Genomic DNA, 27,907 nt, shown 5'->3' on the forward strand with positions numbered 1-27,907 from the left:
CACTTCCAGCTGGATCTACCAGGAAAGACTTCTGAATCCAGGAAGAGAGACTGACTGGGCAACATGTTATTCAGGTACAAAAAGATTTGGACTGTAACTTAAAAATGATCAAATAATAGTGCATGCATCAAGTGCAATGGGAAGCTCTTCTGGAGAGTGAGAGAAGCTTCCAGTTAAGGTGACATTGAAGCCAAGTCCTGAAAGATGAGGAAGAGTTGTATGAGAGTGGGGAGGGAAGGGGGAGGTGGAGGGATGGGGAATGGGCTGGGATGGGATAGCGCAAACTGCCCGGGAAGGGAAACCAGCACTGTACACACCTGAACAATGAAGATGGCATATTTTGTTCAGGGAATGGTGAATTAAGTGTGGCAGGAATGCTTTGTAGACACAGTAATTTGCTTATATGGAATTTTGCCTGAGAGACCTCATTTCAGTTTCTGATTTTTTGATGTCATCATCCATCACTGTCCTTGTCAAATAGTTTGGAATAGGTATAATGATCACAATAACCCCAAGCATAATATTTTGTTAATTCTCACAGAATCACAGGTAGGTGCCACAGTTATCCCCATTTTATGAATGGAGTGATGAAGCCTTAGGAATAATGAATGATTTGCCCAAGCTCACCTGGATATTAAGACTGAGTCAAATGTTGGGTTTGGTCTGACTTTAATGTTTGCTTTGTTCATGAGCACCACATATTGCCTCTCCTATGCAGTTAAGCAGGTAGGTGACAGAAAAGCCCATGTTTGTCTCTACTCACACACTTCCGACTGAATGTATGTATGGAGTTTCTACACCAAATTCTTCAGTGCTCTGGATATTAACTGGGTATCCCATGACTTTATTGTGACACTACCTGGAGTTAGCACAGACCCCACAAGTTAGGGGCTCAGTCCCACGAGGCTATCCTCACTTCAGATGCCAATGGCAAGTCCTAAGTTGTCACCGTACTTTTGACCAACCTGTTACCAATCGGGGGTTCCCATAACTGTCTTCTTGGGTTTAATAATTTGCTAGAACAGTTTACGGAACTCAGAAAAACAGTTTATTTTCTTTTTTTCTGAGAGAGAGGGTCTTATTTTGTTGCCCAGGCTGGTGTGCAATGGTGCAGTCATAGGTCATTGCAGCCTTGATTGTCTGGGCTCCAGTGGTTCTCCCACCTCAGCCTCCCTAGTAGCTGAGACTACATGCCTGCACCACCACATCTGGCTAGTTTCTTTTATTTTTTGTGTAGATGGGGTCTTGTTGTGTTGGCCAGGCTGGCCACAAATTCCTGGTCTCAAGTGATCCTCCCACCTCAGCCTCTGAAAGTGCTGGGATTACAGATGTGAGCTACCACATCTGGCCAGTTCATTTCCTATTACTGGTTCATTGTGAAGGATACATCTCAGAAACAGTCAATGAAAGAGACGTGCATGCTGGATGCAGTGGCTCATGCCTGTAATCTCAGCACTTTGGGAGGCCAAGGTGGGAGGATCGCTTAAACTCAAGAGTTTGAGACCAGCCTGGGCAACATGGTGAAAACCTGTCTCTATAAAAAATTAAAAAATAATAATAATAACCGGTGTGGTGGTGTGCACCTAGAGTTCCAACTAGGGAAGCTGAGTTGAGAGGATACCTTGAGCTGGGGACTGGGGAGGCTTAGGTTACAGTAAGCTGAGATTGTGCCACTGCACTCTAGCTTGGACAAAAGAGCCTGATCCTGTCTCAAAAAAAAGAAAGATACCCAGGGCAAGTTAAGTTCGGAGGGGCACAGAGCTCCCATGCCCTCTGTTGAACATGCGACCCTCCCAGCATCTCCTGTGTCCAGCAACCCTGAAAGCTCTGCAAACCCCATTCAGGGTGTTTATGGAGGCTTTATTATGCAAGCATGATTGATAAAATCTTTGGCTGTTGGTGATTAAGTCAGTCTCCAGCCCCTCTTCCTCCTGGAGTTCAGTGCATGAGGCTGAAAGTTCCAAGCCTCTTACCATGTGGTTGCGTGGTAATCAGCCCTCCTCTTGAGGAAATTTAGGAGCTTGCAGTCACCCAGTCATCTCAACAACATCCCCAAATGTATTCTTACCATGCTGGAGATCCCAAAGTTCTTAGAGGCTCTTGTGTTAGAAACCTGGGACCAAGACCAAATATTAAAACAAAAGATGTTCCTGTCACATCTATCACTGAGGTCTTTGTAAGAGCTTTAGAAGCTCTGTGCCACGAACCAGGGACAGAGATTAAATATATATTTCTTTTCTTTTTTTTGAGACAGAATCTCCTGTGTCATCCAGGCTGGAGTGCAGTGATGTTATCATAGCTCACTATAGCTTTGGCCTCCTGAGATCAAGCAATCCTCCCATCTCAACCTCCCAAGTAGCTAGGACTACACATGTATGTCACCCATGCCCAGCTCATTTTTGTAGTCAGAGTTTCGCCATGGTGGCCAGGTTGGCCATGTTGGCCAGATGGGGTCTTCTTTTGTTGCCCAGGCTGGCCACAAATTCCTGGGCTCAAGTGATCCTCCCACCTCGTCCTTGTAGAGATGAGATTTAGTTATGTCGTCCAGGCTGATCTCAAACTCCTGGGCTAAATCGATTGTCTCACCTCAGCCTCTCAAGTAGCTGGGACTACAGGCGCATACCACCATGTCGGGCTAATATTTATTTTTATTTTTTTCTAGAGGTGGGGGTCTCACTGTGTTTTTCATGCTAGTTTCAAACTTCGGGCCTCAAGTGTTCCTCCTGCCTTGACCTCCCAAAGTGTTGGGATTCTGGGTGGGAGCCACCATGCCCAGCAATCACAAGGGTCTTTATAAAAGAAAGAGAGTAGGAGATTCAGAATTGGAGCAGGAGATGTGGTGATGAAAGCAGAGGTGAGAGAGGGAGATTTGAAGATGCTTCACCTCTGGCTTTGAAGATGGAGTCAGGGGTCATGATCCAAGGAATGGGGGTGGCTTCTAGAAGCTGGAAAAGCCAAGGGAACATATTAGAGTCTCCAGAAGGAATGCAGCCCTGCTGACACCTTGACTTTAGCCTTAATAGACCTAGTTTGGGTTTCTGGCCCCTAGAACTGTAAGATGGTAGATTTGTGGTGTTTTAAGCCACTAAATGTAGGAAACTGCAAACTATGTTGCAGCAGCAAGAAGAAATGAACATGAAGCCAGGCATGATGGCTCATGCCGGTAATGCCAGCACTTTAGGAATTTAGGCAGGAGGATCACTTGAGGCCAGGAGTTCAAGACCAGTCTGGGCAACATGGTAACACCTTGTCTCTACAAAAAATGAAAAAATTGGCCAGGCGTGGTGGCTCACGCCTGTAATTCCAGCACTTTGGGAGGCTGAAGCGGGCAGATTACCTGAGGTCAGGAGTTCGAGACCAGCCTGGCCAACATTGTGAAACCCCGGCTCTACTAAAAATACAAAAATTAGCTGGGCGTGGTGGCACGCACCTGTAATCCCAGCTACTTGGAAGTCTGAGGCAGGAGAATCACTTGAATCTGGGAGGTGGAGATTGCAGTGAGCCGGGATCGCACCATTACACTACAGCCTGGGCAAGAAGAGTGAAACTCTGTCTCAAAATAAAATAAAATAAAATACTAAAAAATTTAGCCAGGCATGGTGGCATGAACCTGGAGTCCCAGGTACTCGGGAGGCTGAGGTGGGAGGATCGCTTGAGCCTGGAAATTTGAGGTTGCAGTGAGCTGTGATTTCGCCACTGCACTCCTGCCTTGGTGACAGTGAGATCTGAAAAAAAGAAAGAAGAAAGTAAAGAAAGAAGAAATGAGCATGGTGGGCATGGGGACAGATGGCAATATTAAATAGAATGGTCAGGGGTGGCCTCCTAAGTGAAAATTGAGCAAAGACTTGAAGGAGGGGAAGGAGGTGGCCAAGGTGCTGAGGGAAGAGGATTGTAGGCAGAAACAATAGAATAAACTGTCTGAGGTGTGTCTCCGGCTCTGGAAGGAGGCCCATGGAGCAGATGGAAAGAGGGAGAGAATTAGGGGAGGGAGCCAGGGAGTTGCTGGGTGGGGATCAGTACAGATCACATAAGCCCTGGGAGGTTATTGGTGGGGCTTTGGCTTTTACTCTGACTCAGATGGGAACTGCGGGAGGGTTCTGAGCAGAGAGGCGACATGATCTGTCTCCCGATTTAAAAGCATTCTCTGGCTGCTGAGTTGAGAAAGACTGTGGGAAGATGTGATAGAAGCATGGGGGCCAAGCTTTGGCAACATCCAGGCGGGAGATGATGGTGGTCCTGACCAGGGTCATGGTGGTGTTGAGAGATGGTCAGAGGGGAGAAGTAGGGGAGGAGGCCAGGGAGTTGCTGGGTGGGGATCTTTAGTAGATGTCGAAGACAATCAACAGGATTTCCTGACAGACTGGATATGGGGTGTGAGAGAAGGCAGGGGTCAAGGTTGAGTTTGATTGTTACTGAAATTATTAAGTAATTTTAAAAAACACTACTGCCTTTCCCAATCCTACCAAGTATGGGATGCTAGATTAAAGAAATCTCTTCAGGCTCATTGCAGTGGCTCATGCCTGTAGTCCCAGCTGTTTGGTAAGCAGAGGTGCGAGTATCTTTTAAGGGCAGGTGTTCAAGACCAGCCTGGACAACACAGCAAGATCTGCTCTTTACAAAAATATTTTTCAAAATTAAATAAATGTAGCTAGGCATGGTGATGTGTACTTGTAGTTTCAGCTACCCAGGAGGCTGAAGTGGGCAGATCTCTTGAGGTCAGGAGTTTGAGGCCAGCTTGGGCAACATAGCAAGACCCCTCATTCTACAAAAAAATTAAATAACCAGGCATGGTGACACTCAACTGTACTACCAGCTACTGGGGAGCTGAGGCAGGAAGATGGCTTGAGCCCAGGAGGTCGAGGCTGCAGCGAGCTGTAAGTGCACAGCTGCACTCCAGTCTGGGTGACAGAGCAGGACCTGTCTCACAATACAAATAAAAATACAAGTAAAATAATATCTCAAGTCAGAGCCTTTTGGCTCTGCAGCCCTTGCAACCCCTCAGCCTTGCAGTGGGGTTTGCGTCGCTGAGAATGAGGAGACCCCTGCCCGGTGTTGTTGCCTGACTAATCAGTGTTTTAAAACGTATATTAATCGGGGTGGGCGCGGTGGCTCACACCTGTAATCCCAGTACTTAGGGAGACCCAGGCGGGTGGATCACCTGAGGTCAAGAGTTCAAGACCAGCCTTGCCAACATGGCGAAACTCCTTCTCTACGAAGAAAATACAATAATTAGCTGGACGTGGTAGTGGGCGCCTGTAATCCCAGCTACTTGGGAGGCGGAGGTAGGAGAATTGCTTGAACTTGCGGGGCGGAGGTTGCAATGAGCTGAGATTGCGTCACTTCACTCCAGCCTGGGCGAAAGAACAAGACTTTGTCTCAAAGAAAAAAAAAAGTATTATATCAACATGTAATGGTTTTATTATTAATATGTAATGGATATTAAATATTTTTAAAATCTTGTATTATATCAACATGTAATGGCTTTAATATGTGATGAATAATATTTTAAAAATTGTGTCTTATTTTCTAGTTTTAATATAATTATCTACAGAAAGAAATAGTCTTAGAGATCTTCAATAAAGTTAAAAAATGTAAAGGGATGTTAGACCCCAAAAGATTGAGAATTTATAGTTTAGAAATATTCAGAGTAAGCCACATACAACTTGCTACTTGAACTATTTTTTTTCTTTGTTTTTTATTTTAGGAGATGGGGTCTCACCCTGTCACCCAGGCTTGAGTACAGTAGTGCTATCACAGCTCACTGCAGCCTTGAACTCCTGGGCTAAGGATCCTCCTATCTGAGCCTCCTGAGTAGCTAGGACTGTAGGTACACATGACGATACTTGGCTAATTTTTAAATTGTTTTGTAGACATGGGGTCTCACTTTGTTGGCCAGGCTGGTGTCAAACTAATGGCCTCAAGTGACCCTTCCACCCCTGCCTCCCATCCTAGAGGTATGTGCCACCACAAGGAGCACTTGTTCAATTTTCTAAAGAAAAAATTTCTAAAGTAAGGCTGTGGGATGATGGCAGGAAGATAAAAGAAAAACAGAAGAATAAGTTAAAATGACTTATTCACACATCTTCTTTTGACAGCAAGAAGAACTTTTAGTATATACATTCGTTACAAACAAACAAAAGGCAGATAAACAATGTTGTATAGGAACTTCAACACACACTGTACAATATTCCCACTTTGCTGACATAAGTTATGGAAATTTCGTGGTTTACTTGAGTGTCACTACCAGTATTTTGCTTCTCTGATGATTTTTATCAACTTCCTCATCTGTTAACTTCTCTCCAAGGTATGTCATGTCACGACATACTGCCGCTGCACGAACATGGCCAGCGTCTTCCTATTAAACATGTAGAATGCTTTCCTAATTTCTCTTTTTACTCTCTGTCTTTGTGTTTTGCATTTTCCTTACTTTTATTGTCAGAAACTCCAGGAAGTCAATCGTACTAATTTATCACGATTTGCTTTATTAGTTTATACTTTGCTTGTATGGAATTTTGCCCAACAGACCTCATTACAATTTCTAACCTGTTTTATTTTGTTTTTTTTTTTTTTTCTGAGACAGGGTCTCCCTCTGTTGTCCAAGGCTGGAGTGTAGTAGTGCTATCACAGCTGACTGCAGCCTCAACCTTCCAGGCTGAAGCGATCCTCCCATCTCACCCTCCCACGTGGCTGAGACTACAGGTGCTTGCCACTATGCCCAACTAATATTTGGAATTTTCATATACGTGGATTCCAGAGGGGTCACAGCGAAACGTGAGTAAGCATGGGTTTTGGTGTATGCAGAGATGGGGGGCTGGACCTAATTCTGTATACTGAGGGACGACGACTGTATATGTTTTTACAATTATGGTGTAGGATACATACTGTTGCATAGCCTTGAAAATAATAATTTTTAATTGAGTGGAATAATAATAATATTGATAAAAGTAGCAGCTGGCGAGGTGTGGTGGCTCACACTGGTAATCGCAACACTTTGGGAGGCTGAGGCAGGAGGATGGCTTGAGGCCAAGAGTTTGCGATAGGCCTTGGAAACAAAGGGGGAGTCACCATCCCTACAGAAAAATACATGAATTAGCCTAGTGTGGTGGCATGTTCCTGTAGTCCCAGCTACTTGGGAGGCTGAGGTGGAAGGATCACTTGAGCCCAGGGAGGCTGAGACTGCAGTGAGTCATGATCAGGCCTCTGCACTCCAGCCTGGGTGACAGAGTGAGACCCTGTCTCAAAACAACAAAAAAGTAGCAGCTAACATCAACTGACCTTTTATACCAGGTGCCTATTGATATCATAGTTTAATTTCTTATAACTGTTTCTTATTTCACTTACCAACTCTGTCTTCAGTTACTCCCAGATTTTTACTGTGTTTGTACAGATGACCTTTTGTGTAGATTGAATTGTCTCCCCGGAAGTAAGATTACTGTGAGACATGGTGAATGGACATTCTCATTACCCTTGATGTAAATTGACAGGGTTTTGGGTGCCTCCCAGCCTATAATCTTAGCACTTTGGGAGGCTAAGAGAGGAGGATTGCTTGAGGCCAAGAGTTGGAGGAGGCAGTATGGCAGTATGGTGAGACCCTGTCTCCATTATTTTAAAAAATTGACAAGCTTTACCCGGGAAGGCTTATACACAATTTAAACACCCCTCATAGTATAAGAAAGTGCCCATTTCACTGCACCTTTGCCAGCACAGGGTATTATAATTTAGTAAGTCATTTTTTGTTTGATTATTTTAAATAGATAAAAGACCTCATATTACTTTACTTGTCACATTTCAACATCCTTCCTTAGCTTATTAGCTCTATCTCTTTTCTGTCTGTAAATGGTTGTTGTTGTTTTGTTCTTTGAGACAGGGTCTTGCTCTGTCACCAGGCTGGACTGTAGTGGCATAATCATGCCTCACTGCAGCCTTGACCTCCCAGGCTCAAACTTCAGCATTCCGAGTAGCTGGGAGTACGAGTGTGCACCACCACTCCCAGCTAACTTTTTTCTTTTTTTGGATAGAGACAGGGTCTCACTGTGTTGTCCAGACCGGTCTCTAGCTCCTGGCCTTAAGCAAGCCTCCTGCATTAGCTTCTCAAATTGCTGGAATTTCAGGCATGAGCCACCATGCCTGGCCTGGGCTAGTCCTGTATTCTCTAGAGTTCTCTTTACTTTGTGCTAGCCAATCTCTCATTATGCTGTTCACCTGTTATAATGAATAATTCTCCGTATTAAATTTTACCACTTTAAACTTTTGAGTGGTTTATGCTTCCTGATTGGACTCTGACTAATGTGTTAGGAAGGGTCCCAGGAGATAAACCCACACAGATGGGATTTGGGCATAGGTTTGGTTTCCCAGGGGGCAGTGCCGAGCTCCTTGCCAGTGGGAAATGGGATGCTGGTGATTTCCAGGAAGTGACCTCACAATGACTCCAGCTACCACTTACTGTTGATTGTGATGAAATGCCAGCTGAGGCACATGCCTTGGGAGCTAAGTGGTTGCTGCACTTGACCACTATGAAGACTGGTGTGGGAAGGGTCGCTTTGGATGCACTTGAGCAGGGCTCCCCAACCCCTGAGCCATGGAGCCATAGGGAGCCACAGGGAGCCACACAGCAGGAGGTGAGTGGTGTCGAGTGAGGGAGTGAGGGAAGCTTCGTCTGTATTTACAGCCACTCCCCTTTGCTCACATTCCCGCCTGAGCTCCACCTTCTCAGATCAGCAGCAGCGTTAGATTCTCATAGGAGAACGCACCCTGTTGTGAACCGTGCATGTGAGGGATCTAGGTTGCGCTGTCCTTATGAGAATCTAATACCTATTGATCTGTCACTTTCTCCCATGACGCTCAGGTGGGACCATCCAGTTGCAGGAAAACAAGCTTAACACGCCCACTGATTCTACATTATGGTGAGTTCTGTAGTTATTTTATTATATATTACAGTGTAATAATGGAAATGAAGTGCCTAATAAATGTAAATGTGCTTAAATCTTTTGGCCCAGCTCCTACCTCCCGGCAGCCTCTCCAGGCCCAGAACTTTCTCCAGTCAGCCTCTACAGACCAAGCTCATGACTCACAATGGCCTATTTAGGCCCATACCCTACCTCACGGCAGTCTCCGCAGATGAGCCTACTGCCTCACAACAGCCTCCACAGGCACAGCTCCATCGTTACAATGGCCTCTTTAGACCCAGCTCCTGCCTCCCAGCCTTCTCTCCAGGCCCTGAACTTTCTCAGTAAGTTCAGGTAGCTGGGACTGTAGGTATACATGACGATACTTGGCTAATTTTTAAATTGTTTTGTAGACATGGGGTCTCACTTTGTTGGCCAGGCTGATGTCACACTAATGGCCTCAAGTGACCCTTCCACCCCTGCCTCCCATCCTAGAGGTATGTGCCACCACAAGGAGCACTTGTTCAATTTTCTAAAGAAAAAATTTCTAAAGTAAGGCTGTGGGATGATGGCAGGAAGATAAAAGAAAAACAGAAGAATAAGTTAAGATGACTTATTGACACATATTCTTTTGACAGCAAGAACTTTTAGTATATACATTCCTTACAAACAAACAAAAGGCAGATAAACAATGTTGTATAGGAACTTTAACACACACTGTACAGTATTCCCACTTTGCTGACATAAGTTATGGAAATTTCGTGGTTTACTTGAGTGTCGCTACCAGTATTTTGCTTCTCTGATGATTTTTATCAACTTCCTCATCTGTTAACTTCTCTCCAAGGTATGTCATGTCACGACATACTGCCGCTGCACGAACACGGCCAGTGTCTTCCTATTAAACATGTAGAATGCTTTCCTAATTTCTCTTTTTACTCTCTGTCTTTGTGTTTTGCATTTTCCTTACTTTTATTGTCAGAAACTCCAGGAAGTCAATCGTACTAATTTATCACGATTTGCTTTATTAGTTTATACTTTGCTTGTATGGAATTTTGCCCAACAGACCTCATTACAATTTCTAACCTGTTTTATTTTGTTTTTTTTTTTTTCTGAGACAGGGTCTCCCTCTGTTGTTCAAGGCTGGAGTGTAGTAGTGCTATCACAGCTGACTGCAGCCTCAACCTTCCAGGCTGAAGCGATCCTCCCATCTCACCCTCCCACGTGGCTGAGACTACAGGTGCTTGCCACTATGCCCAACTAATATTTGGAATTTTCGTATACGTGGATTCCAGAGGGGTCACAGCGAAACGTGAGTAAGCATGGGTTTTGGTGTATGCAGAGATGGGGGACTGGACCTAATTCTGTATACTGAGGGACGACGACTGTATATGTTTTTACAATTATGGTGTAGGATACATACTGTTGCATAGCCTTGAAAATAATAATTTTTAATTGAGTGGAATAATAATAATATTGATAAAAGTAGCAGCTGGCGAGGTGTGGTGGCTCACACTGGTAATCGCAACACTTTGGGAGGCTGAGGCAGGAGGATGGCTTGAGGCCAAGAGTTTGCGATAGGCCTTGGAAACAAAGGGGGAGTCACCATCCCTACAGAAAAATACATGAATTAGCCTAGTGTGGTGGCATGTTCATGTAGTCCCAGCTACTTGGGAGGCTGAGGTGGGAGGATCACTTGAGCCCAGGGAGGCTGAGACTGCAGTGAGTCATGATCAGGCCTCTGCACTCCAGCCTGGGTGACAGAGTGAGACCCTGTCTCAAAACAACAAAAAAGTAGCAGCTAACATCAACTGACCTTTTGTACCAGGTGCCTATTGATATCATAGTTTAATTTCTTATAACTGTTTCTTATTTCACTTACCAACTCTGTCTTCAGTTACTCCCAGATTTTTACTGTGTTTGTACAGATGACCTTTTGTGTAGATTGAATTGTCTCCCCGGAAGTAAGATTACTGTGAGACATGGTGAATGGACATTCTCATTACCCTTGATGTAAATTGACAGGGTTTTGGGTGCCTCCCAGCCTATAATCTTAGCACTTTGGGAGGCTAAGAGAGGAGGATTGCTTGAGGCCAAGAGTTGGAGGAGGCAGTATGGCAGTATGGTGAGACCCTGTCTCCATTATTTTAAAAAATTGACAAGCTTTACCCGGGAAGGCTTATACACAATTTAAACACCCCTCATAGTATAAGAAAGTGCCCATTTCACTGCACCTTTGCCAGCACAGGGTATTATAATTTAGTAAGTCATTTTTTGTTTGATTATTTTAAATAGATAAAAGACCTCATATTACTTTACTTGTCACATTTCAACATCCTTCCTTAGCTTATTAGCTCTATCTCTTTTCTGTCTGTAAATGGTTGTTGTTGTTTTGTTCTTTGAGACAGGGTCTTGCTCTGTCACCAGGCTGGACTGTAGTGGCATAATCATGCCTCACTGCAGCCTTGACCTCCCAGGCTCAAACTTCAGCATTCCGAGTAGCTGGGAGTACGAGTGTGCACCACCACTCCCAGCTAACTTTTTTCTTTTTTTGGATAGAGACAGGGTCTCACTGTGTTGTCCAGACCGGTCTCTAGCTCCTGGCCTTAAGCAAGCCTCCTGCATTAGCTTCTCAAATTGCTGGAATTTCAGGCATGAGCCACCATGCCTGGCCTGGGCTAGTCCTGTATTCTCTAGAGTTCTCTTTACTTTGTGCTAGCCAATCTCTCATTATGCTGTTCACCTGTTATAATGAATAATTCTCCGTATTAAATTTTACCACTTTAAACTTTTGAGTGGTTTATGCTTCCTGATTGGACTCTGACTAATGTGTTAGGAAGGGTCCCAGGAGATAAACCCACACAGATGGGATTTGGGCATAGGTTTGGTTTCCCAGGGGGCAGTGCCGAGCTCCTTGCCAGTGGGAAATGGGATGCTGGTGATTTCCAGGAAGTGACCTCACAATGACTCCAGCTACCACTTACTGTTGATTGTGATGAAATGCCAGCTGAGGCACATGCCTTGGGAGCTAAGTGGTTGCTGCACTTGACCACTATGAAGACTGGTGTGGGAAGGGTCGCTTTGGATGCACTTGAGCAGGGCTCCCCAACCCCTGAGCCATGGAGCCATAGGGAGCCACAGGGAGCCACACAGCAGGAGGTGAGTGGTGTCGAGTGAGGGAGTGAGGGAAGCTTCGTCTGTATTTACAGCCACTCCCCTTTGCTCACATTCCCGCCTGAGCTCCACCTTCTCAGATCAGCAGCAGCGTTAGATTCTCATAGGAGAACGCACCCTGTTGTGAACCGTGCATGTGAGGGATCTAGGTTGCGCTGTCCTTATGAGAATCTAATACCTATTGATCTGTCACTTTCTCCCATGACGCTCAGGTGGGACCATCCAGTTGCAGGAAAACAAGCTTAACACGCCCACTGATTCTACATTATGGTGAGTTCTGTAGTTATTTTATTATATATTACAGTGTAATAATGGAAATGAAGTGCCTAATAAATGTAAATGTGCTTAAATCTTTTGGCCCAGCTCCTACCTCCCGGCAGCCTCTCCAGGCCCAGAACTTTCTCCAGTCAGCCTCTACAGACCAAGCTCATGACTCACAATGGCCTATTTAGGCCCATACCCTACCTCACGGCAGTCTCCGCAGATGAGCCTACTGCCTCACAACAGCCTCCACAGGCACAGCTCCATCGTTACAATGGCCTCTTTAGACCCAGCTCCTGCCTCCCAGCCTTCTCTCCAGGCCCTGAACTTTCTCAGTAAGTTCAGGTAGCTGGGACTGTAGGTATACATGACGATACTTGGCTAATTTTTAAATTGTTTTGTAGACATGGGGTCTCACTTTGTTGGCCAGGCTGATGTCACACTAATGGCCTCAAGTGACCCTTCCACCCCTGCCTCCCATCCTAGAGGTATGTGCCACCACAAGGAGCACTTGTTCAATTTTCTAAAGAAAAAATTTCTAAAGTAAGGCTGTGGGATGATGGCAGGAAGATAAAAGAAAAACAGAAGAATAAGTTAAGATGACTTATTGACACATATTCTTTTGACAGCAAGAAGAACTTTTAGTATATACATTCCTTACAAACAAACAAAAGGCAGATAAACAATGTTGTATAGGAACTTTAACACACACTGTACAGTATTCCCACTTTGCTGACATAAGTTATGGAAATTTCGTGGTTTACTTGAGTGTCGCTACCAGTATTTTGCTTCTCTGATGATTTTTATCAACTTCCTCATCTGTTAACTTCTCTCCAAGGTATGTCATGTCACGACATACTGCCGCTGCACGAACACGGCCAGTGTCTTCCTATTAAACATGTAGAATGCTTTCCTAATTTCTCTTTTTACTCTCTGTCTTTGTGTTTTGCATTTTCCTTACTTTTATTGTCAGAAACTCCAGGAAGTCAATCGTACTAATTTATCACGATTTGCTTTATTAGTTTATACTTTGCTTGTATGGAATTTTGCCCAACAGACCTCATTACAATTTCTAACCTGTTTTATTTTGTTTTTTTTTTTTTCTGAGACAGGGTCTCCCTCTGTTGTTCAAGGCTGGAGTGTAGTAGTGCTATCACAGCTGACTGCAGCCTCAACCTTCCAGGCTGAAGCGATCCTCCCATCTCACCCTCCCACGTGGCTGAGACTACAGGTGCTTGCCACTATGCCCAACTAATATTTGGAATTTTCGTATACGTGGATTCCAGAGGGGTCACAGCGAAACGTGAGTAAGCATGGGTTTTGGTGTATGCAGAGATGGGGGACTGGACCTAATTCTGTATACTGAGGGACGACGACTGTATATGTTTTTACAATTATGGTGTAGGATACATACTGTTGCATAGCCTTGAAAATAATAATTTTTAATTGAGTGGAATAATAATAATATTGATAAAAGTAGCAGCTGGCGAGGTGTGGTGGCTCACACTGGTAATCGCAACACTTTGGGAGGCTGAGGCAGGAGGATGGCTTGAGGCCAAGAGTTTGCGATAGGCCTTGGAAACAAAGGGGGAGTCACCATCCCTACAGAAAAATACATGAATTAGCCTAGTGTGGTGGCATGTTCATGTAGTCCCAGCTACTTGGGAGGCTGAGGTGGGAGGATCACTTGAGCCCAGGGAGGCTGAGACTGCAGTGAGTCATGATCAGGCCTCTGCACTCCAGCCTGGGTGACAGAGTGAGACCCTGTCTCAAAACAACAAAAAAGTAGCAGCTAACATCAACTGACCTTTTGTACCAGGTGCCTATTGATATCATAGTTTAATTTCTTATAACTGTTTCTTATTTCACTTACCAACTCTGTCTTCAGTTACTCCCAGATTTTTACTGTGTTTGTACAGATGACCTTTTGTGTAGATTGAATTGTCTCCCCGGAAGTAAGATTACTGTGAGACATGGTGAATGGACATTCTCATTACCCTTGATGTAAATTGACAGGGTTTTGGGTGCCTCCCAGCCTATAATCTTAGCACTTTGGGAGGCTAAGAGAGGAGGATTGCTTGAGGCCAAGAGTTGGAGGAGGCAGTATGGCAGTATGGTGAGACCCTGTCTCCATTATTTTAAAAAATTGACAAGCTTTACCCGGGAAGGCTTATACACAATTTAAACACCCCTCATAGTATAAGAAAGTGCCCATTTCACTGCACCTTTGCCAGCACAGGGTATTATAATTTAGTAAGTCATTTTTTGTTTGATTATTTTAAATAGATAAAAGACCTCATATTACTTTACTTGTCACATTTCAACATCCTTCCTTAGCTTATTAGCTCTATCTCTTTTCTGTCTGTAAATGGTTGTTGTTGTTTTGTTCTTTGAGACAGGGTCTTGCTCTGTCACCAGGCTGGACTGTAGTGGCATAATCATGCCTCACTGCAGCCTTGACCTCCCAGGCTCAAACTTCAGCATTCCGAGTAGCTGGGAGTACGAGTGTGCACCACCACTCCCAGCTAACTTTTTTCTTTTTTTGGATAGAGACAGGGTCTCACTGTGTTGTCCAGACCGGTCTCTAGCTCCTGGCCTTAAGCAAGCCTCCTGCATTAGCTTCTCAAATTGCTGGAATTTCAGGCATGAGCCACCATGCCTGGCCTGGGCTAGTCCTGTATTCTCTAGAGTTCTCTTTACTTTGTGCTAGCCAATCTCTCATTATGCTGTTCACCTGTTATAATGAATAATTCTCCGTATTAAATTTTACCACTTTAAACTTTTGAGTGGTTTATGCTTCCTGATTGGACTCTGACTAATGTGTTAGGAAGGGTCCCAGGAGATAAACCCACACAGATGGGATTTGGGCATAGGTTTGGTTTCCCAGGGGGCAGTGCCGAGCTCCTTGCCAGTGGGAAATGGGATGCTGGTGATTTCCAGGAAGTGACCTCACAATGACTCCAGCTACCACTTACTGTTGATTGTGATGAAATGCCAGCTGAGGCACATGCCTTGGGAGCTAAGTGGTTGCTGCACTTGACCACTATGAAGACTGGTGTGGGAAGGGTCGCTTTGGATGCACTTGAGCAGGGCTCCCCAACCCCTGAGCCATGGAGCCATAGGGAGCCACAGGGAGCCACACAGCAGGAGGTGAGTGGTGTCGAGTGAGGGAGTGAGGGAAGCTTCGTCTGTATTTACAGCCACTCCCCTTTGCTCACATTCCCGCCTGAGCTCCACCTTCTCAGATCAGCAGCAGCGTTAGATTCTCATAGGAGAACGCACCCTGTTGTGAACCGTGCATGTGAGGGATCTAGGTTGCGCTGTCCTTATGAGAATCTAATACCTATTGATCTGTCACTTTCTCCCATGACGCTCAGGTGGGACCATCCAGTTGCAGGAAAACAAGCTTAACACGCCCACTGATTCTACATTATGGTGAGTTCTGTAGTTATTTTATTATATATTACAGTGTAATAATGGAAATGAAGTGCCTAATAAATGTAAATGTGCTTAAATCTTTTGGCCCAGCTCCTACCTCCCGGCAGCCTCTCCAGGCCCAGAACTTTCTCCAGTCAGCCTCTACAGACCAAGCTCATGACTCACAATGGCCTATTTAGGCCCATACCCTACCTCACGGCAGTCTCCGCAGATGAGCCTACTGCCTCACAACAGCCTCCACAGGCACAGCTCCATCGTTACAATGGCCTCTTTAGACCCAGCTCCTGCCTCCCAGCCTTCTCTCCAGGCCCTGAACTTTCTCAGTAAGTTCAGGTAGCTGGGACTGTAGGTATACATGACGATACTTGGCTAATTTTTAAATTGTTTTGTAGACATGGGGTCTCACTTTGTTGGCCAGGCTGATGTCACACTAATGGCCTCAAGTGACCCTTCCACCCCTGCCTCCCATCCTAGAGGTATGTGCCACCACAAGGAGCACTTGTTCAATTTTCTAAAGAAAAAATTTCTAAAGTAAGGCTGTGGGATGATGGCAGGAAGATAAAAGAAAAACAGAAGAATAAGTTAAGATGACTTATTGACACATATTCTTTTGACAGCAAGAAGAACTTTTAGTATATACATTCCTTACAAACAAACAAAAGGCAGATAAACAATGTTGTATAGGAACTTTAACACACACTGTACAGTATTCCCACTTTGCTGACATAAGTTATGGAAATTTCGTGGTTTACTTGAGTGTCGCTACCAGTATTTTGCTTCTCTGATGATTTTTATCAACTTCCTCATCTGTTAACTTCTCTCCAAGGTATGTCATGTCACGACATACTGCCGCTGCACGAACACGGCCAGTGTCTTCCTATTAAACATGTAGAATGCTTTCCTAATTTCTCTTTTTACTCTCTGTCTTTGTGTTTTGCATTTTCCTTACTTTTTATTGTCAGAAACTCCAGGAAGTCAATCGTACTAATTTATCACGATTTGCTTTATTAGTTTATACTTTGCTTGTATGGAATTTTGCCCAACAGACCTCATTACAATTTCTAACCTGTTTTATTTTGTTTTTTTTTTTTTTCTGAGACAGGGTCTCCCTCTGTTGTTCAAGGCTGGAGTGTAGTAGTGCTATCACAGCTGACTGCAGCCTCAACCTTCCAGGCTGAAGCGATCCTCCCATCTCACCCTCCCACGTGGCTGAGACTACAGGTGCTTGCCACTATGCCCAACTAATATTTGGAATTTTCGTATACGTGGATTCCAGAGGGGTCACAGCGAAACGTGAGTAAGCATGGGTTTTGGTGTATGCAGAGATGGGGGACTGGACCTAATTCTGTATACTGAGGGACGACGACTGTATATGTTTTTACAATTATGGTGTAGGATACATACTGTTGCATAGCCTTGAAAATAATAATTTTTAATTGAGTGGAATAATAATAATATTGATAAAAGTAGCAGCTGGCGAGGTGTGGTGGCTCACACTGGTAATCGCAACACTTTGGGAGGCTGAGGCAGGAGGATGGCTTGAGGCCAAGAGTTTGCGATAGGCCTTGGAAACAAAGGGGGAGTCACCATCCCTACAGAAAAATACATGAATTAGCCTAGTGTGGTGGCATGTTCCTGTAGTCCCAGCTACTTGGGAGGCTGAGGTGGGAGGATCACTTGAGCCCAGGGAGGCTGAGACTGCAGTGAGTCATGATCAGGCCTCTGCACTCCAGCCTGGGTGACAGAGTGAGACCCTGTCTCAAAACAACAAAAAAGTAGCAGCTAACATCAACTGACCTTTTGTACCAGGTGCCTATTGATATCATAGTTTAATTTCTTATAACTGTTTCTTATTTCACTTACCAACTCTGTCTTCAGTTACTCCCAGATTTTTACTGTGTTTGTACAGATGACCTTTTGTGTAGATTGAATTGTCTCCCCGGAAGTAAGATTACTGTGAGACATGGTGAATGGACATTCTCATTACCCTTGATGTAAATTGACAGGGTTTTGGGTGCCTCCCAGCCTATAATCTTAGCACTTTGGGAGGCTAAGAGAGGAGGATTGCTTGAGGCCAAGAGTTGGAGGAGGCAGTATGGCAGTATGGTGAGACCCTGTCTCCATTATTTTAAAAAATTGACAAGCTTTACCCGGGAAGGCTTATACACAATTTAAACACCCCTCATAGTATAAGAAAGTGCCCATTTCACTGCACCTTTGCCAGCACAGGGTATTATAATTTAGTAAGTCATTTTTTGTTTGATTATTTTAAATAGATAAAAGACCTCATATTACTTTACTTGTCACATTTCAACATCCTTCCTTAGCTTATTAGCTCTATCTCTTTTCTGTCTGTAAATGGTTGTTGTTGTTTTGTTCTTTGAGACAGGGTCTTGCTCTGTCACCAGGCTGGACTGTAGTGGCATAATCATGCCTCACTGCAGCCTTGACCTCCCAGGCTCAAACTTCAGCATTCCGAGTAGCTGGGAGTACGAGTGTGCACCACCACTCCCAGCTAACTTTTTTCTTTTTTTGGATAGAGACAGGGTCTCACTGTGTTGTCCAGACCGGTCTCTAGCTCCTGGCCTTAAGCAAGCCTCCTGCATTAGCTTCTCAAATTGCTGGAATTTCAGGCATGAGCCACCATGCCTGGCCTGGGCTAGTCCTGTATTCTCTAGAGTTCTCTTTACTTTGTGCTAGCCAATCTCTCATTATGCTGTTCACCTGTTATAATGAATAATTCTCCGTATTAAATTTTACCACTTTAAACTTTTGAGTGGTTTATGCTTCCTGATTGGACTCTGACTAATGTGTTAGGAAGGGTCCCAGGAGATAAACCCACACAGATGGGATTTGGGCATAGGTTTGGTTTCCCAGGGGGCAGTGCCGAGCTCCTTGCCAGTGGGAAATGGGATGCTGGTGATTTCCAGGAAGTGACCTCACAATGACTCCAGCTACCACTTACTGTTGATTGTGATGAAATGCCAGCTGAGGCACATGCCTTGGGAGCTAAGTGGTTGCTGCACTTGACCACTATGAAGACTGGTGTGGGAAGGGTCGCTTTGGATGCACTTGAGCAGGGCTCCCCAACCCCTGAGCCATGGAGCCATAGGGAGCCACAGGGAGCCACACAGCAGGAGGTGAGTGGTGTCGAGTGAGGGAGTGAGGGAAGCTTCGTCTGTATTTACAGCCACTCCCCTTTGCTCACATTCCCGCCTGAGCTCCACCTTCTCAGATCAGCAGCAGCGTTAGATTCTCATAGGAGAACGCACCCTGTTGTGAACCGTGCATGTGAGGGATCTAGGTTGCGCTGTCCTTATGAGAATCTAATACCTATTGATCTGTCACTTTCTCCCATGACGCTCAGGTGGGACCATCCAGTTGCAGGAAAACAAGCTTAACACGCCCACTGATTCTACATTATGGTGAGTTCTGTAGTTATTTTATTATATATTACAGTGTAATAATGGAAATGAAGTGCCTAATAAATGTAAATGTGCTTAAATCTTTTGGCCCAGCTCCTACCTCCCGGCAGCCTCTCCAGGCCCAGAACTTTCTCCAGTCAGCCTCTACAGACCAAGCTCATGACTCACAATGGCCTATTTAGGCCCATACCCTACCTCACGGCAGTCTCCGCAGATGAGCCTACTGCCTCACAACAGCCTCCACAGGCACAGCTCCATCGTTACAATGGCCTCTTTAGACCCAGCTCCTGCCTCCCAGCCTTCTCTCCAGGCCCTGAACTTTCTCAGTAAGTTCAGGTAGCTGGGACTGTAGGTATACATGACGATACTTGGCTAATTTTTAAATTGTTTTGTAGACATGGGGTCTCACTTTGTTGGCCAGGCTGATGTCACACTAATGGCCTCAAGTGACCCTTCCACCCCTGCCTCCCATCCTAGAGGTATGTGCCACCACAAGGAGCACTTGTTCAATTTTCTAAAGAAAAAATTTCTAAAGTAAGGCTGTGGGATGATGGCAGGAAGATAAAAGAAAAACAGAAGAATAAGTTAAGATGACTTATTGACACATATTCTTTTGACAGCAAGAAGAACTTTTAGTATATACATTCCTTACAAACAAACAAAAGGCAGATAAACAATGTTGTATAGGAACTTTAACACACACTGTACAGTATTCCCACTTTGCTGACATAAGTTATGGAAATTTCGTGGTTTACTTGAGTGTCGCTACCAGTATTTTGCTTCTCTGATGATTTTTATCAACTTCCTCATCTGTTAACTTCTCTCCAAGGTATGTCATGTCACGACATACTGCCGCTGCACGAACACGGCCAGTGTCTTCCTATTAAACATGTAGAATGCTTTCCTAATTTCTCTTTTTACTCTCTGTCTTTGTGTTTTGCATTTTCCTTACTTTTATTGTCAGAAACTCCAGGAAGTCAATCGTACTAATTTATCACGATTTGCTTTATTAGTTTATACTTTGCTTGTATGGAATTTTGCCCAACAGACCTCATTACAATTTCTAACCTGTTTTATTTTGTTTTTTTTTTTTTCTGAGACAGGGTCTCCCTCTGTTGTTCAAGGCTGGAGTGTAGTAGTGCTATCACAGCTGACTGCAGCCTCAACCTTCCAGGCTGAAGCGATCCTCCCATCTCACCCTCCCACGTGGCTGAGACTACAGGTGCTTGCCACTATGCCCAACTAATATTTGGAATTTTCGTATACGTGGATTCCAGAGGGGTCACAGCGAAACGTGAGTAAGCATGGGTTTTGGTGTATGCAGAGATGGGGGACTGGACCTAATTCTGTATACTGAGGGACGACGACTGTATATGTTTTTACAATTATGGTGTAGGATACATACTGTTGCATAGCCTTGAAAATAATAATTTTTAATTGAGTGGAATAATAATAATATTGATAAAAGTAGCAGCTGGCGAGGTGTGGTGGCTCACACTGGTAATCGCAACACTTTGGGAGGCTGAGGCAGGAGGATGGCTTGAGGCCAAGAGTTTGCGATAGGCCTTGGAAACAAAGGGGGAGTCACCATCCCTACAGAAAAATACATGAATTAGCCTAGTGTGGTGGCATGTTCATGTAGTCCCAGCTACTTGGGAGGCTGAGGTGGGAGGATCACTTGAGCCCAGGGAGGCTGAGACTGCAGTGAGTCATGATCAGGCCTCTGCACTCCAGCCTGGGTGACAGAGTGAGACCCTGTCTCAAAACAACAAAAAAGTAGCAGCTAACATCAACTGACCTTTTGTACCAGGTGCCTATTGATATCATAGTTTAATTTCTTATAACTGTTTCTTATTTCACTTACCAACTCTGTCTTCAGTTACTCCCAGATTTTTACTGTGTTTGTACAGATGACCTTTTGTGTAGATTGAATTGTCTCCCCGGAAGTAAGATTACTGTGAGACATGGTGAATGGACATTCTCATTACCCTTGATGTAAATTGACAGGGTTTTGGGTGCCTCCCAGCCTATAATCTTAGCACTTTGGGAGGCTAAGAGAGGAGGATTGCTTGAGGCCAAGAGTTGGAGGAGGCAGTATGGCAGTATGGTGAGACCCTGTCTCCATTATTTTAAAAAATTGACAAGCTTTACCCGGGAAGGCTTATACACAATTTAAACACCCCTCATAGTATAAGAAAGTGCCCATTTCACTGCACCTTTGCCAGCACAGGGTATTATAATTTAGTAAGTCATTTTTTGTTTGATTATTTTAAATAGATAAAAGACCTCATATTACTTTACTTGTCACATTTCAACATCCTTCCTTAGCTTATTAGCTCTATCTCTTTTCTGTCTGTAAATGGTTGTTGTTGTTTTGTTCTTTGAGACAGGGTCTTGCTCTGTCACCAGGCTGGACTGTAGTGGCATAATCATGCCTCACTGCAGCCTTGACCTCCCAGGCTCAAACTTCAGCATTCCGAGTAGCTGGGAGTACGAGTGTGCACCACCACTCCCAGCTAACTTTTTTCTTTTTTTGGATAGAGACAGGGTCTCACTGTGTTGTCCAGACCGGTCTCTAGCTCCTGGCCTTAAGCAAGCCTCCTGCATTAGCTTCTCAAATTGCTGGAATTTCAGGCATGAGCCACCATGCCTGGCCTGGGCTAGTCCTGTATTCTCTAGAGTTCTCTTTACTTTGTGCTAGCCAATCTCTCATTATGCTGTTCACCTGTTATAATGAATAATTCTCCGTATTAAATTTTACCACTTTAAACTTTTGAGTGGTTTATGCTTCCTGATTGGACTCTGACTAATGTGTTAGGAAGGGTCCCAGGAGATAAACCCACACAGATGGGATTTGGGCATAGGTTTGGTTTCCCAGGGGGCAGTGCCGAGCTCCTTGCCAGTGGGAAATGGGATGCTGGTGATTTCCAGGAAGTGACCTCACAATGACTCCAGCTACCACTTACTGTTGATTGTGATGAAATGCCAGCTGAGGCACATGCCTTGGGAGCTAAGTGGTTGCTGCACTTGACCACTATGAAGACTGGTGTGGGAAGGGTCGCTTTGGATGCACTTGAGCAGGGCTCCCCAACCCCTGAGCCATGGAGCCATAGGGAGCCACAGGGAGCCACACAGCAGGAGGTGAGTGGTGTCGAGTGAGGGAGTGAGGGAAGCTTCGTCTGTATTTACAGCCACTCCCCTTTGCTCACATTCCCGCCTGAGCTCCACCTTCTCAGATCAGCAGCAGCGTTAGATTCTCATAGGAGAACGCACCCTGTTGTGAACCGTGCATGTGAGGGATCTAGGTTGCGCTGTCCTTATGAGAATCTAATACCTATTGATCTGTCACTTTCTCCCATGACGCTCAGGTGGGACCATCCAGTTGCAGGAAAACAAGCTTAACACGCCCACTGATTCTACATTATGGTGAGTTCTGTAGTTATTTTATTATATATTACAGTGTAATAATGGAAATGAAGTGCCTAATAAATGTAAATGTGCTTAAATCTTTTGGCCCAGCTCCTACCTCCCGGCAGCCTCTCCAGGCCCAGAACTTTCTCCAGTCAGCCTCTACAGACCAAGCTCATGACTCACAATGGCCTATTTAGGCCCATACCCTACCTCACGGCAGTCTCCGCAGATGAGCCTACTGCCTCACAACAGCCTCCACAGGCACAGCTCCATCGTTACAATGGCCTCTTTAGACCCAGCTCCTGCCTCCCAGCCTTCTCTCCAGGCCCTGAACTTTCTCAAGTTGACCTCACCAGTCCCAGCTCATGCTTCTTTGCAGCCTCTCCACGCCCAGCTTCTGCATCTTGGTGGCCCCTCCAGGCCCCTCTGCCTCCTGTCTGCTTTTACAGTCCCAACATCTGCCTCATAGCAGATTCTTCAGGCCCAGCCTCTGCCTCACTATGGACCCCCCAAGCCAAGGTCCCAACCTTTCAGCAGCTTCTACACACCCAGCTCCTGCCACCCAGTGGCCTCTTTAGGCCCAGCTCATGCTTCACAAGGGCCTTTCCAGGCCCAACTTTCGTCTCATGGCAACCTTGCCTGGCCAGATTCCTACGTGTCTCCCAGCAGCCTAGACAGGCCCAGGTCTTGCCTCACACTGGCCTCTCTACATCCAGCTCATGCCTCACGGTGGCCTCTCCAGGCCCAGCTCCTGTCCCAGGACATCATTTCTGGGCCCAAAACTTACTCAAGTCAGGCTCTCTAGTCCCAACTGCTGCCTCCTGGTGGCCTATGAAGGCCCAAAATCTCCTCAAGTTGACCTCTCCCGGCCCAGCTCCTGCCTCCTGTCTGCGTCTAGAGGCCCAACCTCTGCCTCATGGGGGCTTCTCCAGGCCCAGCTCTTCCTCTTGGCTGAGTCTACAGGCACAACTGCTGCCTCACAACAGCCTTTTTTGGCCCAGTTCCTGTCCAGGTCATGGCGGCCAATGTAGGCCCAAAACTTCCTCAAGTCAAACTCTCCAGGCCCACCTTCTGCTTCCCAGTGGCATGAAAAGACCCAGCTTTGGCTTGAGAACAGCCTCTGCAGGCCCTGCTCTTGCCTCCCAGGGGCTTTTCCAAGCCCAGCTCTTGCCTCATGGCAGCTGCCCCAGGCCAAATTTCTGCCTGCCTGCCAGCAGACTCAACAGGCACAGCTCCTCCCTCACAGTGGCCCATTTAGGCCCAACTCATGACTGTCGGGCCATTTCCAGGCCTAGTGCCTGCCTCCTGGCTGACTCTTGAAGCCCAAAACTTCCTCAAATCAGCCTTTTGCCCAACTTCTGTCTACTGTCGGACTCTACAGGCCAGCCTCTGCCTCACAGTGGACCCTCCAGACCCAGATGGTGTCTCACTGTGGCATCCTCAGGCGAAGCGCCTGCCTTTCGGCAGCTTCTACAGGCCCAGCTCCTGCCTTGCAGTGGCCTCTTTAGGCCAAGCTCATGCCCCATGGCAACTTTTCCAGGCACAGCTTTTGCCTTTTGCAGCCTGTCCAAGCCCAGAATGTCCTTAACTCGGCATCTCCAGGATGAGCTCATCCTCCCAGTGTGTCTACAGGCCCGTCTCCTGCCTCACAACAATCTCCTTTGGCCCAACTCCTGCTGAGCTGCTGGAAGCCTCTGTAGGCCACAGACTTCTTAAAGTAAAGCTTTCCAGGCCCACCTTCGGCCTCCCAGCAGACTCAGCAATCAAACTATTCCCTCACTGCGGCCACCGAAAGCCAAGTTTCTCCCTGCCTCGCGGCATCCTCCGAAAACTGAGCATTTGCCTCACGGTGGCCTCCCCAGTCCACGAATCTGCCTGCCTCCCAGGCAGGTGCTGCCTCACAATGGTCTCTTTAGGCCCCGCTCATGCTAAAAGATGGACTCTCCAGGCACAGCTCTTGCCTCCTGGCAGCCTCTGCAGGCCCAAATTCTCCAAAAGTTGGCCTCTCCTAACTCAGCTCCTGCCTCATGTTGGTCTACACAGGCCCAGACTCTTACCACACAGTAGACTCTCCAGGCCCACCACTTGCCTGATCATAGCCTCCTAAGGCCAAGCTCCTGCCTTTCGGCAGCCTCTACAGGCCCAGCTCCTGCCTCGCAATTGCCTTTGTAGGCCAAGATCATGCCACGAAGTGGCCTTTCCTAGCCTAACTTTTGCTTTTTGACGCATACTCCGGTCCCAAAACTTCCTCCAGTCAGCCAGTCCAGGCCAAGCTCTTCCTCCCAAAGGCTTCTGCAGGCCAAAATCGTCCTGAAGTCACCCTCTGCAGGCCCAGCTCCTGTCTCCAAGTGCTGTGTAGGCCAAGCTAATGCCTCACAGCACACTTTCCAGGCTGAGCGTTTCCTTTTGTGCATCCTCTCCAAGTCCTGAACTTAACTCCAGTTGGCCTCTCCAGACCAAGCTCTCCCTCCCAGTGGCCTCTACAGGCCAAAATTGTCCTCAGGTCAGCTTCTCCAGGGCCAACTCCTAGCTACCGGTGGCTTCTGCAGGCCAAAATCGACCTCAAGTCAGCCTCTTCACACCCAGCTCTTGCCTCTGAGTGGCCTCTCCAGGAGCAAAACTTTCTCAAGTCGGCCTCTCCAGGCCCAGCCTCCTGCTTCCCGAGGGCATGTACAGGCCCAGCCTCTGCCTCACAGCAGACTCTCCACACCCAGCTCTTCCCTGTCTGCGGCCTCTCCAGTCCAAAGCTGCTCCTGCCTTTTGGCAGCTTGTACAGGCCCAGCTCCTCCATCACGGTGGCCTCTTTTGGCCCAACTCATGCTTCTTGCAACCTGCACAAGTGTCAGCTCCTGCCTCACACTGGCCTGTTGAGGCCCAGCTCATGCCTCTCGTGGCCTCAACAGGCCCATCCCCTGCCTGTCGGCGGCCTCTACAGGCCCGGCCTCTACCTCACAGTGGGCTCTTCAGGCCCACCTCTTCCTCACCGTGGCCTCTTGGGGCAATACTCCTCCCTCTTGGGAGCCTCTGCGGGCCCAGCTCCTGCCTCCCAGTGGCCTCTGTAGGCCAAGCCCGTGCCTCAGGGCAGCCTTTCCAGGCCTAGCGTTTGCTGCTTTGCATCCTCTCCAGGCCCTGGACTTCCTCCAGTCGGCCTCTCCAGGCCCAGCTCTTCCTCTCGGCGGCCTCTGCAGGCCCAGACTGTCGTCAAGTCAGCCTGTCCAGGGCCAGCTCCTGCCTCCCGGCGGCCTCTGCAGGCCCAAGTCATTCTCAAGTCGGCTTCCCCAGGCCCAGCTCCGGCCTCTCGGCGGCCTCTCCGGGTGCAAAAGTTCCTCGAGTCAGCCTCTCCAGGCCCAGCTCCTCCTGCCTCCCAGTTGCCTCTTTCGGCCCAGCCCAGCTCATGCCTCCCGGCGGCCTTCCCAGGCCCCGCTTTTGACTTTCGGTGGCCTCTGCAGGCCTCGACAAGGCCCGGCCTCCTGCCTCCCGAAGGCCTGCACAGGCCCAGCCTCTGCCTCACAGCGGACTCTCCACGCCCAGCTAGCTCTCGCCTCACTGCGGTCTCCCGAGTCCAAAGCTCCTGCCTCTCGGCCGCTTCGGCAGGCCCAGCTCCCGCCTGCCAGTGGCCACTTCAGGCCCATGGGGCTCATTCCTCACAACGGCCTTTGCAGGCCCAGTTTTTCCCTTCCGGCGGCCTCTCCGGGCCGAGAACCTCCTCAAGTCGGCCTCTCCAGACCCACTTGCACCCTCTGGGTGTCCTCTCTGGGCCCAGCTCTTCTTCCTGGTTGCGTCTCCAGGCCCGACTCCTGCCTCTTAACAACCTCTTTGGACTCAGTGCCTACCCATTTCCTGGCGGCCTTGGTCGGCCCACAGCTTCCTCAAGCCAAGCTCCCCAGGCCCAGGTCAGGCTTCACGGTGGCCTCTCCAGGCTCAGCTCCTGCCCTCCAATGGCATCTGCAGGCCCCAAACGGCCTCCGGTCGGTGGGCTCCTCTAGGCCCAGCTTGGGCCTCCCGGCGGCCTCTGCAGGCCCAAATCATCCCGAAGTCGGCCTCTCCAGGCCCAGCTCCGGCCTCCCGGCGGCCTCTGCAGGCCCAAGTCGTCCTCAAGTCGGCCTGGAATTGGGCCTGGAAGAGCAGCAAGTCGGCCTCCCTGGGCCCAGCTCCGTCCTCTCGGCGGCCTCTCCAGGTGCAAAACTTCCTCAAGTCAGCCTCTCCAGGCCCAGCTCCTCCTGCCTCCCAGTGGCCTCTTTCAGCCCAGCCCAGCTCATGGCTCTCGGCGGCCTTCCCAGGCCCCGCTTTTGACTTTTGGCGGCCTCTTCAGGCCCAGAACTTGACCTCCAGTCGGCCTTTGCAGGCCCAGCCTCCTGCCTCCCAAAGGCCTGTACAGGCCCAGCCTCAGCCTCACAGCGGACTCTCCATGCCCAGCTAGCTCTCGTCTCACTGCAGCCTCCCCAGTCCAAAGCTCCTGCCTTTCGGCTGCTTCTGCAGGTCCAGCTCCCGCCTGCCAGTGGCCTCTTTAGGCCCAGCTCATTCCTCACAACGGCCTTTCCAGGCCCCATTTTTCACTTCTGGCAGCCTCTTGGCCTCTAATTTTTTTATCTTTTGTGTATAAATCCCAAAATATGGAATTTTGGAATATTTCCATCATTATATAAATATTTTGGTAGGTAATTTATTTGGAGTGAGTTTCTGCACCAAGCCCGAATTTTTTATTTTCCTTATTATTTGGTGTTAAACAGGTTTAATGACGGTCATGGCAACTTTTTGGCACAATAAAAAATATCGCCCATGATCAACGTGTTCTGTTCTGGGGAAGGGCGCAAACGCAGGGTGAATCACTTTCTTAAGAAGTACAACTCAAGTTGGGATAGCAGAGGGAATGGGGAGAAAACCCTCCCGCTGCCTGTGTCGAAGTGCAGGAGCCTCCACCCCCATACTCACCTGAGTCCAGCCCCTCTGGGGAAAGAAGGGGTGCATGAACTCCCCGTAGTCGACAGGCACCTCCCTGTGGCCCAAGGCCCTTTTCACACTCCATCTTGTAGCCCCAGCAGGAGCTGTTTTCCAAAAAGTGAAAATCTCTGAAGGTCCCACACTTCATGGTATGTACAGGGGCTCGGAGGAGGGAAACTGCCAAGCTTTCCCCCGGTACAGCTGCAGGGGTAGTGGGTATATATAAGAGGAGCAGGCCTTGGCCAGGCCTGGTGGCTCACGCCTGTAATCCCAGCAATTTGGGAGGTGGAGGCAGGCGGATCACGATGTCAGGAGATCGAAATCAGCCTGGCCAAGATGGTGAAGCCCCGTCTGTACTAAAAATACAAAAATTAG

The 27,907-nt window shown here is 47.3% G+C and overlaps 2 protein-coding genes and 1 pseudogene across 20 annotated transcripts in view; all 3 read left to right on the forward strand.

The window, feature by feature from the left end:
• LOC115936299 (putative uncharacterized protein FLJ44672) overlaps positions 1-27,374 on the forward strand; it is a 53,347-nt gene extending 25,973 nt beyond the window's left edge. For 4 of the 19 annotated variants that reach the window (XM_063705577.1, XM_063705566.1, XM_063705572.1 and 1 more), the window contains 16 exons: positions 10-74; positions 6,581-6,771; positions 8,846-8,903; positions 8,997-9,229; positions 10,004-10,194; positions 12,269-12,326; positions 12,420-12,652; positions 13,430-13,620; positions 15,695-15,752; positions 15,846-16,078; positions 16,858-17,048; positions 19,123-19,180; positions 19,274-19,506; positions 20,284-20,474; positions 22,549-22,606; positions 22,700-27,374. In XM_063705577.1, coding sequence (XP_063561647.1) covers positions 22,604-22,606; positions 22,700-23,911 — 1,215 coding nt within the window. In that variant the 5' untranslated portion in view covers positions 10-74; positions 6,581-6,771; positions 8,846-8,903; ... (10 more) ...; positions 20,284-20,474; positions 22,549-22,603 and the 3' untranslated portion in view covers positions 23,912-27,374. The other 15 variants (XM_063705571.1, XM_063705574.1, XM_063705576.1 and 12 more) reach the window with 15 other exon arrangements.
• Positions 24,495-25,653, forward strand: LOC134758407 (putative uncharacterized protein FLJ46235). The gene is made up of 2 exons (XM_063705710.1): positions 24,495-24,588; positions 24,989-25,653. Exons 1-2 carry the CDS (start codon positions 24,495-24,497, stop codon positions 25,651-25,653), a joined length of 759 nt encoding a protein of 252 aa, XP_063561780.1.
• LOC134758363 (putative uncharacterized protein FLJ44672) lies at positions 26,222-27,374 on the forward strand (annotated as a pseudogene).
• Positions 27,375-27,907: the final 533 nt, after the last annotated feature.

Source organism: Gorilla gorilla, chromosome 3 (assembly GCF_029281585.2).
Source record: "Gorilla gorilla gorilla isolate KB3781 chromosome 3, NHGRI_mGorGor1-v2.1_pri, whole genome shotgun sequence".
Taxonomy (NCBI): Eukaryota; Metazoa; Chordata; class Mammalia; order Primates; family Hominidae; genus Gorilla; species Gorilla gorilla.

Coding starts and splice junctions, on each gene's coding strand:
- LOC134758407 (XM_063705710.1), top strand. CDS start 24,495: ATGGTCTCTTTAGGCCCCGCTCATGCTAAAAGATGGACTCTCCAGGCA. Junction 24,589..24,988: donor CAGGCCCAAATTCTCCAAAA/GTTGGCCTCTCC, acceptor TTCCAGGCTGAG/CGTTTCCTTTTGTGCATCCT.